The 20,738-nt window shown below is 42.6% G+C and overlaps 1 protein-coding gene across 5 annotated transcripts in view; it reads left to right on the forward strand.

Moving 5' to 3' along the window:
• Positions 1-20,738, forward strand: part of MTMR8 (myotubularin related protein 8) — a 75,041-nt gene that overhangs the window by 32,362 nt on the left and 21,941 nt on the right. For 2 of the 5 annotated variants that reach the window (XM_080553866.1, XM_080553865.1), the window contains exons 2-4: positions 7,789-7,906; positions 19,136-19,258; positions 19,964-20,126. In XM_080553866.1, coding sequence (XP_080409992.1) covers positions 7,865-7,906; positions 19,136-19,258; positions 19,964-20,126 — 328 coding nt within the window. In that variant the 5' untranslated portion in view covers positions 7,789-7,864. Of the gene's footprint in view, positions 1-7,788; positions 7,907-16,820; positions 17,597-17,629; positions 17,744-19,135; positions 19,259-19,963; positions 20,127-20,738 lie in introns of those variants that run through there. The other 3 variants (XM_080553867.1, XM_080553869.1, XM_080553868.1) reach the window with 3 other exon arrangements.

Below are 20,738 nucleotides of genomic sequence, written 5' to 3' on the forward strand. Positions count from 1 at the left end.
TAGCCATTTCCTAATGCCAAGTGAACATTCAAAACAGAAGAAGAAACAAGCGAGGAAGTAATCCCTCTCAGCTAGCAGGAGCCCACAGCCCGGTGGTTTAATCTGTAAGGCCTCCTCATGCTGTGTATGCTACTTCCCTCTGCCACCTGGTCAGTCAGCGCCGTGCTGGCTGCTGGCACGGGGTGGGACCGGGCCCTACGTAATATCCAGGGAAATACAGGAGGCACAATAAGAACATTCTCTACTAGCGTCTGCCCTGCGGCAGCAGGCAAATGTCTCAGCCAGCATGCTCGTAAGAGCCCTACATGCAAATACCTCACTGCTTCCTGCTCCAGGTCTTTGGGACGTGTCTTTGATGCCCTGCAGTAACACAGTTCTTTGCAATTCATCAGTGTGGCTCCTGAGTAAATGCTGCCTATGATAAATTGTGCAGGTATCCTGACAGATCGCCGGGCACACCGCGTAATGTGTATCTGCGTCTCCACATACTTTATTCCTACCATGCTTGATGTGCTGTTAGCTGTGAGGCAGGGCCCCCTCTGAAGCTCATTTCAGAACATTTTGAGGGGGGTGAGGATGTAAGGTGCTGGCCAGAGAGCCTCAGAGGAGGCAGGATTCTGCTGGACCACTCCTCGTACAGCAACCTCCTTCTCCCTGATCTCCCCATTGCTCCAATGCACACTGAAAGATTAACCCAAGAGAGAAGGAGCCAGTTCAGCGGGAATGGCTGGTTGAGAGAGGTGCGGAGGTGAAGAAACAGGAATCAGACCTGTCTCAGCAAGGAAACACCTTACGAGCATGGGGGGAGAGTAGGCAGGGAGCCAGGCTTGAGAGAGCGGCACAGTGAGCCTCCTGGGTCTGAAAAGCAAAGCTGTCTCAGTGATGCCCTGCCGACGGGCAGTTCTGCTCCCTCTCACGAAGCTGTTGAGGTGCCTCCTAATTCTGGCACTGGCTAAAGCAGACAGGTACCTCCCTACAGCAACTGCCTGTAAACTGAAGATTTGTCCCTTAACAAGAGTCCCTTCGTTAGTAATGATGGTGGTACTGCTTTATTGCGTTATAGTTAAAGGAAGTGAAGAACGCAGGAAAGTAAAAGACGAGTTCAGCATAGAGCAAGAGGCCCATGTGCCAGGATGATGGGTAAGCACTCATCTCCCTCTGCACGTTGGGATCAGAGGCTGGTTAGTGAAGGGGTGTCATCCCAGGACAAGAGGCCATGCTGAGGATGCTAACAAAATCCATGCCCTTGTAATGAGGAAGCTACAGGGGAAGCTAATATAATAAAGAGAAAGCAGCAGTATCAACTGCTTTCTGAAGATACAGCCTGATGTCAGGTTTTCTTTGTCTGCCCCTCCTTGCTGCTCCCTGAGTGTGGTACCAAGGCCTCCTCACCTCACTGGGAAAATAGCTCTGTAATGTACAGGCTTGCGTGACTTCATCTCTTCTGTAAATGCTTTGGACAGCTTTTAGGTGAAAGTGGACTGGAGAATCAACAACATAAGGATCTATGAAAATGCATCCTGCCTCTGCAGAAGAAAAGGAGCAGACCTGTAAGCTTGTTCGTTTAAGAAGGGGCACGGTCTTTGCATGTTTTATATAGCAACAATGAGGGCCTCATAGCAGCCTTTAGTGCTGCGTGCTCCTGTGAGCAGTGTCCTGCTAACACGTGGCTTTACTTTATCAGCGTGGTACTTCATCATGTGTGGCTTTAGTTTATCACAGTGCTGGTAAGAATGTCGGAGCAGGCACCGTGCAGAATCAGAGGGTGCTGCTTGGGGTAACCAGCTCTCCTTAGGCCCAGATAGCTCTCCAATTTACTCAAATTTGTCAGCTTAGGGTTTTGTTCATGTTAAAGTGAGCTGCAAATTTAACTGAGATTCAATTTCAGAAACGTACACGAAGCTTCCACAAAGAAAAAAGAAAAAAAAAAAAGACAGCAAACATCTTTGCATTCTGTTTCCAAAGGCGCGTGTGCAAGAAGACGCCTCTGTCTTTGATCAGTCTGTATGCTTACAACAGTTGTTACGTGTATCTAACACAGTCCCAAACAGGCTGCTAGGTGAGCCACATGTACTGTCACTAGTCACCAGAATGCCTAGTAACAAAATGCTAAACATTGCCTGTTTTCAACATTCTCATTTTCTAGGTTGTCCCCTCTTTAAAAACAAACCCAGGAAATATTAAAACCAGTTGGTGCTGTTCTTCCTCCTCAGCAAACAGAGTGGCCCGGGGTGGCTTACATTAGGGGTTTTAACACCTTAGTCCTCTTGGGGGGCTAATTGTTTGACTGGACCAGCAGTTTTCAGTGGGTTTCAGTAAAAATCCAGGCCGTAAACTTTCCTTGAGTTAGACATTGACAGCCCCTCTGCTCCTAGTGATTTTCCTTCTTTTCCTCTTCCAGCTACACATCTGTTTTCTCCTTCCCAAAGAGCCAGCCTCATTTCTGCACTTTTCTACCACAAAAGAAATCTTATGAGAGAGAAAATTTGGTGTTCACCTGTTCCCTGCTGGGCTCTGCCCTCTTGCCTGCGTCCCCCCCTCAGAAATAGGCTGGACAGTCCAGCAGCCCTAAAAAGACAAGTGGTTACTAGAAAAGGGAATGGCAGAACTTACCGAGATGGTGATTTATGGACCTGTGCTTTTTGAACGCTGCTTCAGCCTGAATGCTCTTGATTGTTCATATACAATAGGGCTGATTTTCAAGAGGGGATGAGTCCTCATAGCATCGCTGGAAGTCAGCGGGAGCTGCAGGAGCTGCAGGAGCTCCGTCTGGGCAAAGATCAGGCCCAGGCGGTGCTGAGCAATGCCGCGTTGCAGACTGAGCCTACAGATCAAACACAGGAAGGGTTTAGCCAAACTTTCATTGCCAACTCAAATCACAATACATTTGGAGTTCAAACAAATCTGGTAGGTTTTTCTTTCTTTTTTTTTTTTTGCTGCTTCAGAGTTCACAAAGGGATTAGAAGTCTGAAACGCTGGAAATCTCGCAGGAAAACTTGCTCATAAAATCTCCCGTTCTGAATTGGATGAATATCTGACCTCTGGGGCTTTTATTATTTTCTGTTGAATATTTCTGCAGCAGGCATTTTCTAGCTAAGTATAAAAGACTGCTAACAGAGGCTTGGCATTTATATCTGAACTGAAGTCACTGAGAAGTATCCTGACAGCTTGAATCATGCTTCATGAGCTTAACTCAAGGTTTTCATGGGAGTTTGGGCTCGTCAGAGCATGGTCAAGAATATGTCCTGATAGGGTGTCTGTCAGGCTGTGGAATATCACTTCCGTTCGTATTCCTGTGCATGTATTATCTAACCGCAAGTGAAGGAAGCTGCTAGGTGCTGTATAAAATAATACAGAAATAGTTTCTGCCCTAATAGGCTTCATGTAAAGCATTCGGACTGAGGGAAGCACAATGAGAGAGCAGGACTCCTGCTCAGCAGTGAGTGCAGCTTACCTGAGAGCTACAGCTGGCCATTTGTTGTGAGCTAGCTTTGTGAGCATTCAGTTAAAAGGTCCTCCTCTCAGACAGGAAAATGGAAAGAGCCCCCCCAAAAATATATATAAAAAACAAACAAATAAACAAACAGAACAAACAGGATTTTCACCGCAGTTTTAACAAACTGGAAGTTTGGACTGGCAGGGAATTGGAATGAGCATTTCCATAGCAATTGAGACACGGTAGAAAAGGTGAAGACTAGTCACAAAGGTTTTGAAGACTGGTTGAGGAAAAGGCTGTGAAGATTCATAAAATAAACTTATTCCTGATAGAAAAGTTAATAAGGAATCTGCAGGGAAGTCTCAAAGAGAAGGGTAAGCAGACAGAGTAGGGTTATATTTATCAAGGTGGTAACCATAACAATATGTTGAAAGTCTGGCGGTGCTTCTCCTAAAAACACTTGAAACACTGAAAATAGAGACAAGCAAATTATTAAATAATTTCATGCAGGAACCCATCCTTCATGGACATTGAGAGAAGAAGACGAGAGAAGGTAGATGCCCTTTTACATCTCTTCCCATTTTAAATCTCTGTAGGAGCAAGGCGGTGTAGAGAATAGAGGCTTGGGACCCAGTAGCTGGAAATTCCAGATTTTATTCAATCCCAGGGAAAGAAAGTCGTATATAGAAAATACACAAAATAGAAAAGAGGTAATCCATTGAAAAATGCCACATCACTTAAGAGTTTTCAGAAAAGAGTTAAGGCACTTGATGACTGACCTCGAGCAGGTCACCCCCAGTACTTAGACTGTAGATACTTTTATTGGGGATTAAATTAAGCAGTGATTTAGATGTCCATTGCAAGGCTCATTCTTCTGTTACTGCTATTTCTTTCTTGAAATTACTTTGATGTCTCTTATGATTGTCTCTCTTGACACTTTCTTACATTCTGCAGACACAAGTTGCGATCTGCTTGGCAGTTCTGCAGTCGCTCTGACACTTGAGAGAAACCTCATATGCCATCAGCCGCTTATCTCTGCTTTGAATCCGCTGGCAGACCACGTGCCTCTCGTACAGCCACGGTGGAAGTGGCTTTATCTTCACTGGCTTGTGGTTTGGGCACCAGCTGTCACAATCCCTCTTTTTAATCCTTTTTTATCGTGATTGCCCTGGCACACATTCATCACAGCATAGCACTGGGGTAGCCTGCAATAACTGGTGCGGATGTCTCAGACGAATGAGGGATGAATTTGGCTCTAGTGGTCCAAAATGTCTTGACACCAGCGGGGTGAACCCTTGGCTGTGCAGGACTCCTAGATGTGTGACGAGCACGTGGCAGATCAGGGAGGGCCGGCAGCTGGGAAGCACAGTGAACTGCAAGCCACGGCACGTGCAGCAAAACTGATCCCTTGGAATTTAGGCACAGGGAAATGTCTGAAGAAGATAAACAGGAAAATAACCAGGAAATCAAACTTCCCTTCACAGAACCCAAACCTTTCTAGACATTTAGAAAAGTTCAGCTCACTCAGTATTTTTACTATTTTACCTTTCTGCTCCATGGACATTAAAATAAGAACTGAATAATTTCTGAGTACAGACGGAAGCAAAGTGGCTGCTTCTAGCTGTCCTCCCATGCCCAGGGAACAGCAGAAAGTGCTGGAGAAACAGGGTACCCTCCTGCCCCTGTTCATTACTGAGAGGTTCAGACCATTTATAGAGGCATTGATATTTCTGGATGCTTAATCAAAGCCAGACCTCAAGGTGAACCTCTGAACCTCTTTCAGTTTGACCATTACTTCTTATAAGCAGTGTTTTAATTTTCATCTAATGCCAAGAAAAGTCTTTAATTCTCCCCAGCTGGCATCAGAGATAAGGGACTAAATCCCCCAGACATTAAGACATCGAACGGTTCTGTCGTGTGTTACTTTAGTCTCTTGCTCAAAGTCTTTCCCTTCCCCCTGACTGATCTCAGATATAACGCAGAATAATCAGCGGGCAAAAGAAGGGAAGCAATTTAAAGTGTGGCTTTGAAGTTCAACCAGTCTTCTGGGCTGCTGCCCTTCATTTGTGCAGCCGTCTGAGAGCTGTCTGTCCTCAAGGGTTAACTCAGGCTGTTGGGCCAGCCCTGCGATGGTTTATGTATTATTACAGTAGGGAGTACTCTTAGGATGCACCAGGAGTTGGTTGTGGGTTACAAAAAATAGACTTGTACCAATTGCTGGTCCTTTTGCCCCAGCTGAACTGATTAATACGAGGATGAGCTCATTCACGCTGTAACTTTGCTAGCATAATTAACAGCCCCAGTCCCGTACTGCTCGTCAGCTACAGCCCCAGGTAGTACGGCCATGTCCACAGAGGTGCATGACAGAGGCCTGACCTTGTCCTTAGGCCACTGCCACACACACAAGTGTGTGCAGAGCTCGCCAAGGCAGAGCTTACCTGGACCCTAGCTCACTGCTGCTTGAGCTGTTGACATTCTTGGCAGAGTATCCATCCCGTCACTGCCTTCTGCCATTGACTTCCAGCAGAACCTCGAGGTAAACGAGACTGCTGCAAGAGGTGCTTGCGGTTCCTATGGCCAGACAGCAACAACATGGCAGAAGCCTGAAGAGATATGCCTCTTTCTATCAGAGATGATTCTGATCTTATTTCTAAGCAATAAAATCTTCTCTGTGTTCTCTTCCACCAGAGGGTGCCAGTGATTGATAAACCACCAGCCCTGGAAGCCGCTTGCAGGGGAGCAGAGCCCCCTGTGTTCCCGGGGCATCGACTGGAAGAGTGGAATACACGGCGATGACAAAATTTGCTTTTATTTTTAGCTCCCAGACAGGAAGGAGAGATGCTGCATGTTGTCAGAGTTCAGTAGAGCCGACCACAAAGCTGCAGTGCAGGCGCAGAGATATTCAAGAGAAACAGGCAGGTCCAGCCCCATTTTCTGTTCCAGCAATCAGCTGCACACTTGCTTGCACACGGTGGGAGGAGAAGTGGTCACCAGAGCGTTTTCAGAATGAACAGCTTGCTTATAGCCGTTGGTTAAGCCAAAGTTGCTCTTTGTATTCCTCACCAACCCTAGCATTAAAACTCCTCTAAAGGTCTTTTTCAAGATCCCCTCTTCAAACCAAGGGACTATTTAAGGAGCCATTTCCTCACCTGAAATAAAACTTTTCAACTTGATTAATTATCAGCTGAAAGTTTGGTCTAAAATGACAGAGTTTGACAGAGAAGAGAATAGCCTTTTTTTTTTTTTTTTTTTCCATTTGACATCTGTATTTACCTCTCCCACTCTCCCATTAGCAGCAGAGACTAATCTTACTACATTTTTTTTCTGTTAGTCTTCTAGAAGGAGCAAAGCTAGGCAACACCAATCTGGAGTCTGTTTTGTCTTGCATGATACCAAGATATGTATTACATGAATTTCAAATGCAAACCAGCAGAGCAATTCCTCCCTTGTTTTCAGGTCAGGCCATCAATCATTTCCCTAGAGTCCCACTAAAAGTAACAAGGTTCCACATTTGAAATACAGGGCACTATTTGGTCTGCATATCTTCATTACCTACTAGTGTCTGGGCTGAGTGTGCAGAAAGAGCCCTGCAGAGAGAGGTGAGTCTATTCCTTGCTACCTGGGCAAGCGTGATGCGCACTTACTGACACTTAATGAATGTAGAACTCTAGGATGAGATTTTATTGATCTGTTTATTTTACAAAGTCACTTTTCAGAGTATAGTTCCATTTCAGTATTGTAACAAATTCATAAGATCTGCTGTAACGTTAGTCAGAAATAACCTGATGCGTAGACAGTCTGGTAGGATGTGGAACAGGAAGACATGGCAGAGACAAGTGGAATGGAAAGACTAAAGAACCAATCTTCAGCTGCTCAAGGGAGGCATATGTCATATATGAATTAATTTTTTAGTCTCAGCTGGGTGACATTTTCCCAAATGCAGAAGTGTCACCAAATGGAAGGATTCGTTGTGATTGGCACCCTCCCCAGAAGAGGATATTGCCAGTAAGGGCTGATGACATGTTAGGTCAGGACTGCACTGCACTGTTGAGCCTTGAGACTGAAATAAGGGCTGTTGCAAGCCGGGGTTGTGTTTGCAGAACGATGTGGGGGCCGTTTGTCTTCTGCCTCTGACACAGAGCAAGTCCTGAACACATTAAAAAATGTTGATGTCATTTCTGACACAAACAGCTGGTGTATAAATCTTCAATTCTGCCAATTTTTCTTTCGATTTAGGTGGTTGAACTGAACTCAGGGCTTTTAGTTTCACTAATTGAAACATACAATTGATAATTTGTCTCACAATGACTACTCAGAGTGGACTTCGGTAATTTGCTCGAATCTCTTTATAGTATCCTGAAGTCAGAGAAGCCAGAAGCAGAAAAGCATCCATCCATTTCAGAGCTGATATAGTGGCTCCTCGTCTAGATGTGTCACTGGCATCTCTCGGTGGGCTGGCACCCCTCGCAGGTAACTGAAGTAGCTCCAGCTTTGTTTGGCAGCTTGAACCAGCCCCAGCAAGTGCTGGGGATGTGGCTAGCCTGGGGTCAGGAAGATGAACCTCTGTGTACATCCCTCCTTGGCCATAGCAGAGGAGAGAGAGTGTTCAGGAAAAGAAAATTGTAAAAAAATCCATACAAACAAAAGAGATCTGGTAGAACATCTTTCCAGCACACGATTGTTTCCTGCAGCACACTGCCTATTGCTCTCCTAGTAATCTGACAGATGAAGTTTTTTATGCACAGTGACTGAGAAAAATTGCTGGTTGTCAGAACATCAGCCTCCAGTAAAACAGATACGTTTATTTACTTCCAAATTGCAATATAATCTTAGTTATTGGTAAATCTAGTGTTGTCCAACCTGATACTCTCTGTGGAAGCATAGCTAATGGCCTTATAGAAGGGGTGACAGCTCAGCATACTGATCATGCATATTAAACTGTCTGTGAAACACACTGATGTATTGCTGCACTATTTTTTAAAGAGTTGATGTTCTTCCTCTGTCTTAAAATAGCTCTGGTTTGAGGTCTTCTAGTCAAAAGCAATCAACAGAAAAAATCCACAAATGTGCATATTAGAAAATAAAGATATAACTGGAGAGTACAAGGAGGGTAAGAAATTATTCATAATAATGGGAATAATAGAATCACTAAAGGGAATATCAGCTTTAGGATTCTGAGGTTCAACAGCAAGGCTAATCTTATGGAAACTATCCCTACTTTTGCATCCCTCTCCAGCCTTTCTAAATGTAAGTAATTATTAGACTTAACCTTAATTGAAGTTAGTCTTCTTTTGAGTAGGAGGTTCAACTGGTTTACCTACAGAGGTCCCTTCCAACCTTGTTTTTTTGTTAGTTAGTTTGTTTGTTTGTTTGTTGTTTTGTTTTTTCCCTATTCTGTTCTGCAAGCAGAACACCTGATACAGAGACTGAACCTACACACTTAGTAACTTACCAGGAGATGCAGAGCAGAATTCAGATGATCAGATGCTGACACCTGGTTCTCAGCCCCATAGGTGAGGTGAACAGAAAAAGAATCAGATTTTCAACCTTCACACAGTATTATTAAACAACTTGGAACCATATAAAACAGTATTCTAGCAAGAGTTAGACAGGAAGAGAAATAGCCCTTCTTGTGCTCCATTTGTGACCAAGAAGAAGAAATACAAATTTAGATGCTCATCCTTTTTGCATGGATGTGAGTGGCTGCCGTCTGGATAAAAAGAAGTCTGCCTGCATGTTGTTAGGCAGTATACCTCAACTATGGCAGAACTGGAGATACAGGCAGGGCTAACAGATTAAACAGGATAAACTAAGGTAACTGGTTACTTTGGTTACTAAATTCTTTTATTTCCTTAAGAGGATTTAAATAACAAGAAAAGCAATACAGCTCACTACATAAACTTTTTTTTTTTTTAGAATAATAAAAAAAACTTGAAGGGAGAAAGGACTTCAGAATTCCCCAGATGTATAATTTCATCAGGAGAAATGGTGATAAAATTCTAAATGGTATAGACAGTTTCATTCAGAGACTCTCAATGAAAGGCGTGACATCTGAAATATATAGATAGTTTATTTCATTATGATGATACTAGGCTGGCATTTATGTAGGCAAAAGAACGACTTCAGGCTTCCGTTTGGAAAAGAAAGACTAAGATGGAATAAGATCTTGGCTATGCAAATATCTGCAGTTTAATGAGAACTCAGTATAAATTGTTTCACAGATTTAGTTATTTCCATGCTGGGATCTTTCCATCAGATTGCTCAAGCACTGCTGGAGAAATTGTGGGAAGGAAGATCATTTATAGTCTCTTCTGCAATCTTGTACACAAAGAGCCTGGGCAGGCTAAAACTTTTATTCGGTATTTTATTTAATGTTAAAAAATACAGAGTGATATGTAGCAAATGATAAATGTTATCAAAGCATTTCTCACTGTAGTGAATTTCTTGAGACAATGAGAAACATTAAGTTCTCACTGCAGGGGAATTTCTTAGGAACAGGTAGTGCCAAAATAGCTCCCTAAAGGAGCAGAGTCAGTCTAGCATCTGAGATGTACTGAATATTGAAATATTTATGGGGGAGATAATTATGTGTTTCAGGAATAAAGGGTGAAAGATGAGAAATCCACAGCTAATGTACAAACTGGTTGGTTCTCTGTCTTGTACATGTATGATCTTGTGAAAGGGGGGTTGATGAAGAAAAAAGGAACAGCAATGTCACATGATTTTGAACATCTGTGTAGGAGGATTTAAAATTCATGATTCTTTTATTTTTTTTTCACTCAGTACAGTTTTGTTTCTGAAATGGTCATATTCCTGTCCTCTGATCCTCCCAAGCTTCATTCACTAAAGATGCGTGTGGCACAGTGCACAGTGTATCCTATAGCATGCTAGTAAGAAATTATCAATGCACTGACTTAGGGGAAACTCTGCTGCAGAAATGTTAAATGAAACAAGGGTAACAGACTAGTTTTATTATACAGACCCTGAAGTCTGAACAAGAAAATCCCTTCTATTAATCCCCATGAAAAGAAACTTAGATTTTTCCCCAATGTGGCTTTGTTCCTCAGTTAAAATCTTCATCCATGGGCTAAAAGGTCATTTTTTTTTCTACTTTGCTGCATCTTTTTGTGTTTCGTTTAAACCTTGGTCCAGGAAAATAAGTGTGTGTTGTAGACCTAGGCTTGCTCTGCTGATGAACAATTGGATCGCTATGGTCTTTACAGGATCTAGCTCAGGTTCAGCAAGAGAGAGAAAAAAGAAGAGGTAAGATATCTGCTGAATACAAACTAAAGAATTTGCTATGCAGCGTTGGGTCAGGTATGTACTGCTGGTCTCTTAAGGCTAATGAAGTTCTGAACCAGTCATACTTTGTTTATACAGACTGCATTATAGCCTCCACCTTATTCTAGATGGCGTAAGGTGTCATTAGCATGGCAAAGTAGTAGTTGTACAAATTATATAAAGTATAAAGATGAAGAATTCTACCTTCAAGAGTCTAGGCTAAATTTTCTGTTGCATACCTTGCTAAAATAATATTAATACTCCTAATAATAATAAAGTAAGGACTTACTTTTATAACTCTTTTTCCATGCTCTTTTCTTTTTGCCTAGGCAGATATCTAATGCATTCATCCCACTGCTAATGTTGTGATCACTGACAGGAGCACACGCCTAACTCTCCCCATCTTTTTACTGTAGGAAGTTACCAGCACTCCTGCCAGCTCAAGAAGGATTAGCTCAGTAAGGGAATAGTAAATAGGGGGAAATATATGCCAAAGTTCCCTAAGTTGAACTGTCTGGGTATCTGTTGTGTTGCCATTCTGAATTTTCATCAGGGCTATTTATTATTAAAGAGGAAGTGTGGGAAAAGCGAGAAAAGGGAATTGTTAATAAGTGTTTATTTCCCGAGAATGTTAAGTATAAACCAGTTCTTAGAAACTGGATTGGCATTATCCAGGGGCAACGAGGTTCTGCCTGCGGGTGGGTGATGCAGTGGACTTTTCAAACTGATTTGTCATCTTGAGTTGAGGGTGATAGCACCAGACCAGGGGTGGATGAGTAAACATGACAGTTCCATGAGTAAAAGTGGAGACCTGTATCTGATAAGTGCTTTTTCTTCTACAGTTTCTGGTGACACTACAGGTGTGAGCCAGCTGGCTGATGTTTTCTTCACTGTGCAGGTTTTTTTGTCCGAGGGCACAACATAGGCCTGTGCTTTTTTACACCATGGACTTCAGTTCTACTTGTTGGTAGCTAAGAGCACAAAATGTTTCCAGAAAAATTACCCTCTGTCAAGTTTGCTCTTAGGGTGTCCTTGAAATACTTTAGTAGACAACCATATATTACTTTTTCCAGATCACTGTAGAGAAACATCCATGCTTCATCTACCTACCTAGCGGCTTTAACAGATACTCAGTCAGTGCTAGGCAGGACTTCATCATTGGGCAGTATTGTCCAGTGGGCTGATCACACCATTCCTCACCGCTGCTTTAATTTCATTGCTCTTCAACTAAAGCAATCTTGCGACACCTAAGTCAAAGAGATGACTGAATAGACTCAGTTCCTTGCAGCAGCCCCAAAATTAAGATTGCTTTCTTTAACAACAACAAGAAGACAATGCTAAACACAGTGCACCTGCCTGAATACAGAACAACGTGTTTGGCCTTAAAGCGTGGGGTGCACAGGGGTGAAATTTTCCAATCCATTCACATGGGGCTGGGACTACTGGAACAAGACTGGCCAGGCCACATGAAACCAGTTAGCATGAGATGGTAACTGGTATGGATGGATGGGAGGATTTCTCCAGTGCTGTGCTACCCTGTATAGGCTGGTAATGGTGCTGGCAAAGTCTCAGGCAGAGCTCAGCAAAGGGCAGCAGGGAGTGAAGAGAGGACTGGAGCCTAGTCCTGGGGAAACTGCTGTTTTTTCCTCCCCTACCCTTTAATACTTCTCCAATGTTTTTTCCAGCTTATTTCTGGAGGCAGTTTTGAGTCTTTCAGCAGTGAACAAAGATGGCACAAAAGTTCTGGGCTGATCTTCTTTGGAAATGTAGCCTAACAAAGCACATTGCAATTTAGAATCAGTGCACAATGGAATAGGCAAACATGGCTCGTGAACAACTGACTTCAGAAAGGTAAAGAATCCCCACTAGCAGAAGGTATCAGTAGGCTGTTGTCTGAGACACAAAGAAAAATGTGTAGGTTCATGGAAAGGTTTGAGTTGGAAAGGACCTTAAAGCCCATCTGGTTCCAACCCCCTGCCGTGGGCAGGGACGCCTCCCACTAGATCAGGTTGCCCAAAGCCCCATCCAGCCTGGCCTTGAGCACTTCCAGGGATGGGGCATCCACAGCTTCTCTGGGTAACCTGTTCCTGTGTCTCACCACCTTCATAGGAAAGCATTTCTTCCTGATATCTAATCTAGATCTACCCTATTTTTAATTTAAAGTCATTATATTCATTTTGCCTTCCCCTGAAGTTTGCCATTGTCCCTACGCTTAAACCACAAAAGAGTTCACCAGACTATATTATAATTCATATGCATAAGTATAAAGTCATCTTCCTGTCATTTGCTATCACTCAGTGTGCTTAAGCACTCTACACATCGCTGATGACAAATAACCTGCAATTGTTCGTCATTGTTCCATAGGGTGTGTTCCCTGACAATGGGATGACTCAACTCAGTCATGTTGACTAGATGAACACATGATTTCACAATAAAATAATCAGTCACTTTTTTAAAAAAGGGCAAATCTATGCATCCACTTGGAAGAAAAAAGCAAAGTGCTGCCTAAAATTCCTTTTATTTACAGTGGGAAATGATGCATAAGTAAGATGATTAGAACTGTAATTAAACAACAGAATCAAATCCACAGATATTCACAACATAAAGGAGGCTCTCAGAGAAACCGTGTAGAACAATTCTAAAGTACTTTTTCCTCTGTAAGCCCTAGGGACATCCCTCCTTAATTTGATCTCCAAAAAGAAGCTATCTCCAAAAGCCCCTCTGTTTACCCTTGAATAAAAGCTAGGCCAGAGGAAAAGGTCTAGCTACTTTTCCCACCTAAAAAGATACTGCATCTATAGTGCATACACAAATGCTGGAATTTGAGCTTCATTACAAAGGGGAAAAAAAAATAAATCTAAGTATGGCAGGGCAAAACCCCAGAGAAAATTCTGTCTGCAGCCAAGTAAAGCTTGAGTTTGGCTCCAGTCCTGAATTATATCCGTTTCTATAATTTGCCAAACACCATCTCCATTCTCCAGATGCTGCCAACATCCTAATATCATACTGCATTAAAGTACCATCCCTGCTCTCCTTCCCTGTGTTATACAGTTCTTGGCATGTTTTCAATAGCTTTCCTAAAGCCACATCCAAATTCACTTTGATAGGTTTCAATAGCTTGCTGAGAGGCAGATAATCCACCCTTTGTCACTATGGATTGAGTCCTGTCTCGAAAAAAGAACAACTCCATTTCATCAAAGAAAAATAGTTAGGAATAAATTTGCCACTGCTAACAAGCTTGACTGGGTCAGAGCTTTGTGTACTGGAACAAAGAGTTTAAGACCCTGAAACATGCTAGTATTGCAAAGAATATTCTACTCAGTCTCCCCGCCATGCATATTTTAATGCACAATATCACTTGTATTTTCTTAGGTCATGTGTTAGACCGGAGGAAAAGTACCTGTGAGATACCTATAAAGTACCTGCTCTGCTTTGGACTGAATTCTACTATAAAAGAGGTCTCAGTGCTCTTTTGCCCCTATCAGTTTCCAGACGTAGCAAAGCCAGACAGCCAAATCCAGCCCTTAGCTAACCTGGCGCAACGCCGAGGGGAAGACACCCATTCCCAGCCCTCAGTCACTGATTCATTCATGCAGAGCTTTATTGCAAATCAGAAGGTCTGTTTAAAAAAAATAATAAAACCCAGGAAACAACTTCCATCTCTCTTTCCTACTTGACAGCAGGGAGAATAGCTCTGTATCCTTAGGGAAGCCCAGGATCGCAGAGACTGATGGGCTTTATTCTTCACAGTGGTAGACACATATTGCAAAACATTATCTGCAGAGATTTGTTTGAAAATGTAAACACATCTGCTTTGGCCTTGCTCAGGCTTCTCTTGTGGTCCCATTCCATGAATGTTCATGCAAGGGAGTTCTCAATAACCTGGCTCTTTGCAAAAGTCAGATTTATATCCACTTTCTCAAGTTCATGCAGCAAGTAAACTTTATATGAGCATGTTTCATGATGTTCAGGGAGAATGTTTCTATTCAGGGAGCAGAAACAATGCCACTTAATGATAAGACCATTCAAAAACAAGAAGCACAGCTCAAATTGCAAGGCAATAAGCAAGAAGAATCCTGTAAAAATAATTTTGAAAAAAATAATGCATATGAGAAAAATCATAATCTGCTCCTAGCTGTTCACTAGAAAAGAGAAGAAACTTAACTATTTGTTATGAAATTATTCAGTTCAGTTCCAAGAGCAACAAAACAGATCAAAATATGTATTCATCAGTTAGCTTCCTAAACTCTGCTGGAAGTGGGCATAAGTGTCAGGCAATTGCATCAAGAGTTGTTACGATGACATTTTGTTTTCTTTCCATTAAAAACATCTAGCAACTATAAAGGAAAAAACAAAACAAAATCACTCAACATTTCCTTGCCTCATGTCTCCGTAGTGATTTTCCATCTCTGCAAGTGATGCTTTAATTAACTAAAGAACTTCTGACTTTAAGCAGGCTGGAGGTGCTGTCCCACAGCCCCATCACAGCACGGCTGGCAGATTATTAATCTAAAGCAAAGCAACACAACTGGGGAGTCTAAAAATACCAGGGACACCTGAGCTGCTCCATTTGATTGTACTGAATTTCACGGAGAAGAGGGATGGTCCCTGCATGCAGATTGCTGGATGCCTGTTTGTAGTTGCAGCCTATGCTGAGGTGTAAAACCTTTTGAAGGGGCTGTCAAGGGCTAGACTGGATTTTTGAATCACTTTTAGCAATATAACCTCAGAGGTAGCACATGTTGTGCTATTCCTGTGACACCTTTGGTAGTAACAAGAGGTGAGCTAACTGTGTTTTTGCAAGCGATATCTATTGATGTCCTGTGTTACGGAAGACATAACTGCACTACAGCATCTGTAAGCAGGTATTGGGAACAACTGCACTTGGCCCAGACATATGGCACCGAGGAGGTCATCACTGTCAGGGAATGTCAACAGCCCCTTCAGCACCCATATTCCAGGAGCTCAGCAGTATGTTTTCAACTGTGAGCATTCCCCAGCTTCAGCAGCTCAGTTCTGCTCTGTACTTTCCCCATGGCTCCATCTATTATTTGAGAAAATCTCCCTGGTAGAAGTCAGCACTCTTTATGCCTTGGGGGTCCTGCCCAAAATTATGCTCTGTGGCATAATAATCAGTAGTTTGGGAGTAGGTCGTGAGGGTGATAGTAGCTGGCTAAGAAGTGTATCTGTTACTCAATCCATGTTTTCTACTCCTCATCTGAACATGCTTATTTCTTCCCTCCTTTGTTACTTTTTTGCCTTGTGTGTGAAGTTGCCCTTGGGAAGAGGAAGAAGCAGTGTTGCTATTATACATGTACATTGTGCAGCACTGTAGAGTTCCTTTCAATGATTCCACCCAGTTTATTATTAATGTTACAAATTATCATCATCCTGCAAACCTCATGAGAAGCTACAGGGAAAAAATGATTTGGAACTGATGTACAGTGCAGATGCAGAGACCTAACTAACAGGAAGTGATTGGAAATGAAGGACCATCATAACCACCACAAAAGCAACTAAAATTGTATCACAGATGAATTTGGTGTGTGATATTTTCCTCCAAACTTTAGTGTACTTCTCCTATTCCTCTTTCTTATTCCCACTGTGACTGAGGGATAGAGAAAATAAAACTGTTGGGATTTCCATTTGCTTCCAAAGGTAATGCTGGGAGTTCTGTTGCAAGCATAGATGCTGTATTTTAATATCCTTCATTTAGTCATGTTTGAATGGGTTTGCGTAGATGCCTACTTAGAAAAGCAATGAGGACACTGAAATGTATAAGCCCTTTCCAATTTTATAATGTGCTTTCTTGGATATTCTAAATTTGGGGGTTCCATTAGTAATTTTTTACTCACTTTATTGTTTAATAACATGATGTATTAATTGTAGTGGTCCTAACATTTAGCTCTTGTACATCAAGGAGTCAGTGATCCTTGTAACAGCTGATGGGAGCAGGCTTGTGCTGTACTTAACACTTGGCTGCTGGATGCATTTAGCCTACTAATTGCAGCAGGGAAGCCTGTGTGCAGCTCCCACTTGGCACCTGGTGATTATACACCTGCATCTCATCTTATCTTTAAGTGAAAAACATTTTTTTTTTAATTAAAGCAGAAGATTAGAAGAGATGTGCTCACTGCTGTGGGCATCCTTTAAAAGCTCTGAGGTCTGCAGTGCTGGTGGGATTTGGGTACTGTGCCATGGTCAGGGGTCTGTTCTGTGTCCCTGAATTTGGGTCTCCTAGCACTGAAGGAATAAAGAATATCTGTGCTATCGCATTTTTTCTTCTTATGTTATCTCCCATAGTACTTTAACTAACACCGTTCTTACAGGGACCTGCAACAAACTCATGTTCCTGCTTGTCACGCTGATGCTACCTGTTATGCAAGAATTATAAAATGTAAATAATCAGGCTTGATGCAAGGTCACCCACCTGAGTTTCTCAGCAAATTAAGGGGTTTAGATTGCTGTGAACACCAGGGGAATCTGCTGCCCTTGGATTTGCAACGCATCATGAATATTCATTGTGGAGGCAGCAGCAGGTTAATAGCAATTACGGAGTTCCTCAGGATCCAGCTTGGCAGTCCGTGAGGCAGCGTGAATTTAAAATACACGGAGAGACGGATAAAGCTAGTTTTATTACACGTTTACGTTAGGCATTAACAGGCTAAATTCGCCCCCTTGCCCCTTTCCCCCCTCTTCCCCTGAGGGCCCGCTCAGGCCTTGCCCTCACTCAAAATGGCGGCCGCGGCGCCGCCTGGCGAGAGGCTCGCGAGACGCGCGGCGGGGCCGGGAGCTGCCCGCTGCAAATGGCGGGGTGGCGGCCGGCAGGGCTGAGGCGAGGCGGGCGGTGCCGCCATGGAGCACATCACTACGCCCAAGGTAAGGGGCCGCGGTCCCCTCGCCCCGGCCGGCAGCCAGCCTTCGGTCCCCCCTCGGCTCCTCGCAGGGCCGGGCTGGGCCGCGGAGCGCTGGCTGGCCGCTGGGTCCCCGGAGCGTTGCCCTTAAGCTCAGGGAAACGCGTGAAGTGCGAGTGGAAGCGGCGGGTTGTAGGGTTGGGTAGAAGTTACTGCCGAGGTGGTGTGCTTCCGAGGGTGTTTTATTTGTTTTAAAGTCCTGGCGAATTTCTGTCAGTGAGCTGTCTTTGTTTTCTTCTAAGGAACTTGGGTTCTTTAGTGACCCTTTTGCTTGTCAGGGCGCTGTGAAGTCTGGAAGGCTTTAAGGTCTTGAATGGTATCCCTTTTGGTATCGCTTACTGCATCTCAGTGTTGGAAAATGAGATTTTTCACTGAGGATACTGAGCAAAAAGTGTTTTGAGCGTGATTCTTGTAAACTTTGTATCAGAGTGAGGAGGCTACTCAATCTGAATAAGTGGATCAAAACGTGTTTTTAAATTAAGTGAAACAGAAGTTCTGGGAATGACAGCTGGGAAGAATTTCCTTCAGGCAGCTGCCTGTGGAGCAGTGTTTTTGGTACTGCAGTGTCGCTAAGGCTGACACTTGCTGTATTTTGTTTTATCCCCTCAGATATTAATTTGGAGATGTTCCTTACTGATGTTGCCTAAGCAGTTTGGCTGTACTGACAGGCGTCTCCAGGGATGTGAAAAAGGCAGATATAGATACATGCTGAAAAACATGATGTAGTAGGAAGATGTACAGCCAAGACCCATGCATTTCAAGTTTCTTAGATGTTTTCTGTTATTTATCTCAGACCGGTGACTGTAAGGAAGTTTATGTATTCAATACACAGAACTAACTTATTTGCACGCTCTTAAGCTGCATGTCTTTTTTGTCTTTCCATTTTTTTTCTTTTTTTTTCCCATTATTTTTGTTTTAGGATGAAATCTGCCTTCATTAACAAGCACATAGACTCAGGAAAAAAATAATATGTTATTTTAATTAATATTTTAGACAGTCCTTGTGTTTCTTGAAACCCCTTTAATTAGGTTAGTGTGGTTTATGAAATGCGCTTACATGCTTAAGAAGTGTGTTACAACAAGTAGCTACCAATACTTTTTTGTAACGACTGAGCAGCTGGAAGTCAGACTAGAAGGGTTGTGTCTTTACCAGCTATGCTTTAATCATACTAAACATGGACAGTCTTCTGTTGTAATTCTTTATCTTAATATTTCTGCAGCCTTGCACAATAATAAACTTGGATAACTTTGGCTACAAATCCAGTAATCCTACTAATCATGCTGGTGTTAAATCTTGGCAGTTTGACCTTTTTGACTTTTGAATTATTTTGCCAGCTATTGATTTAAATTGTAAGGCTGGGTTAGTAATGCAGGGGGATCTAATTCTTATGTTTTTCGCTTTTTCCCTGATGTGTATGTTAGCAGTGGTATGATTATGGTTCAGCAGGTGTTTAGGATTTCCTTGATCAAAGTCAAATTTACTTTTTAACCCTCTTATATTGCAGGTTGAAAATGTGAAATTACTAGATCGATATACAAATAGGAAGGCAGCAAACGGGACGTTATACCTGACGGCTACCCATCTTATCTACGTAGATGCTTCTTCTGAAGTCAGAAAAGAAACATGGGTACGTGTGATACTTGGAGCCTGTTTAAATACGAGATACAAAGTATTTTTATATGCAGTATGAGCGATTTTGTGAATTCTAAAGTTGTGTTAGTCTTTTTATTGCATTCTGATTCTAAAAATGTTTAACAGAAATTACTGTTTTGGAAGGAAATGTGCAGAATGGTAGAGTGACCTGATAGAGATCACTCAGTGAATTGATGTCAGTTCCAGGAAAAGAAAGAACTTAACCTAGTTTCCTATATCAAGCTCAGCGTACAAAGCTGCCAACCTTGAATTTACAGGTTTTAGAAGTACAAAATTAACACTGAAACCAGCAGCCCTTGTTATTGATTATGAAATGGGAATGAGAAAATGTATTGGAGATGGGGGTGGAGAGGAAGCAAAATGAAGAGAATTTGGCTCCTCTTAGAACAAAGTAAACCCAGTTACATATCAGCCTCTAAAAATAATTTATATTATACACCTGTGTTTTTTCACAGTCTGGCTCATAGTTACTTAGCCTTTGGGTGCACAATCTGGATATTATGAAGTTTTCTTCATAAATATAATAAATGAACTCATTTTCTGGTGCTAGTAATGGTTTAGATGCATTAAGCATATTGCAGAATTTTCCTGTCTGTTTGTACAGCTTATGGCCTTATTAGTGGTATCTGAAAGATTTGATTATTCTTCCCCCCCCCCCCCGTTTTTTTTTTTTTTTTAGATTCTGCATCACCATATTGCAAGTGTAGAAAAATTGCCTCTGACCACAGCTGGATGCCCCCTCCTTATTCACTGCAAGAACTTCCATGTGGCTCACTTTGTTATTGGGCAAGAACGTGACTGTCATGAAGTGTATACCTCATTGCTTAAACTTTCACAACCAGGTATTTGGGACGGAGTCTGTTTCTCAAATTGTTGACGTGCAGTAAGCTGGAAGGTTCATCTGAGCAATAGAGAAAGCTTCTCCTGTCAGACTGCTGGTTTTGCTGTATTGGTACAGGAAAGGAGGATGTGAAATCAAAATCTGTTTCCACTGCTAGAGATGAATCGTTTGGGTTAGCACAATAGATAGAGCTCTGCCCTGTGCACCAGGCTGTCTGCTTCTAAACTAAACAACGTTTTGTGACAGTGAAAACAAGGAGGTCTCTGAAGGACTTCTGAAGACCTGTACAAAGTTGATTTGCTGGAGTGAGGTGGTTTGCAGTATCTCAAGCTTCTTTCTTGTAGCACTCACACTGAGTAGTGTCATTTCAGTACTGGCTGTTGTCAGTTCTTTCTGTGATTTAGCTGCTGGCCATGTGTAGTTCTGCCCTTGCTGTTTGAGCCAGATGTCCGTAGAATTCTGGATCGCACAAAGTTGTAAATGTTGTCAACTTCCATCATTTCCCAATAGCAGGGTTAGGTTAGTCTTCAGCGTTTGTCTTCTTTCAGATGTGAAGCCCTGTGCTTCGCCCGGGTACCATGACATGGAACAGGTCTTAAGAGTAGATGCAAAA

Source organism: Anser brachyrhynchus (assembly GCF_964034855.1).
Source record: "Anser brachyrhynchus genome assembly, chromosome: 13".
In the NCBI taxonomy this organism is placed as follows: Eukaryota; Metazoa; Chordata; class Aves; order Anseriformes; family Anatidae; genus Anser; species Anser brachyrhynchus.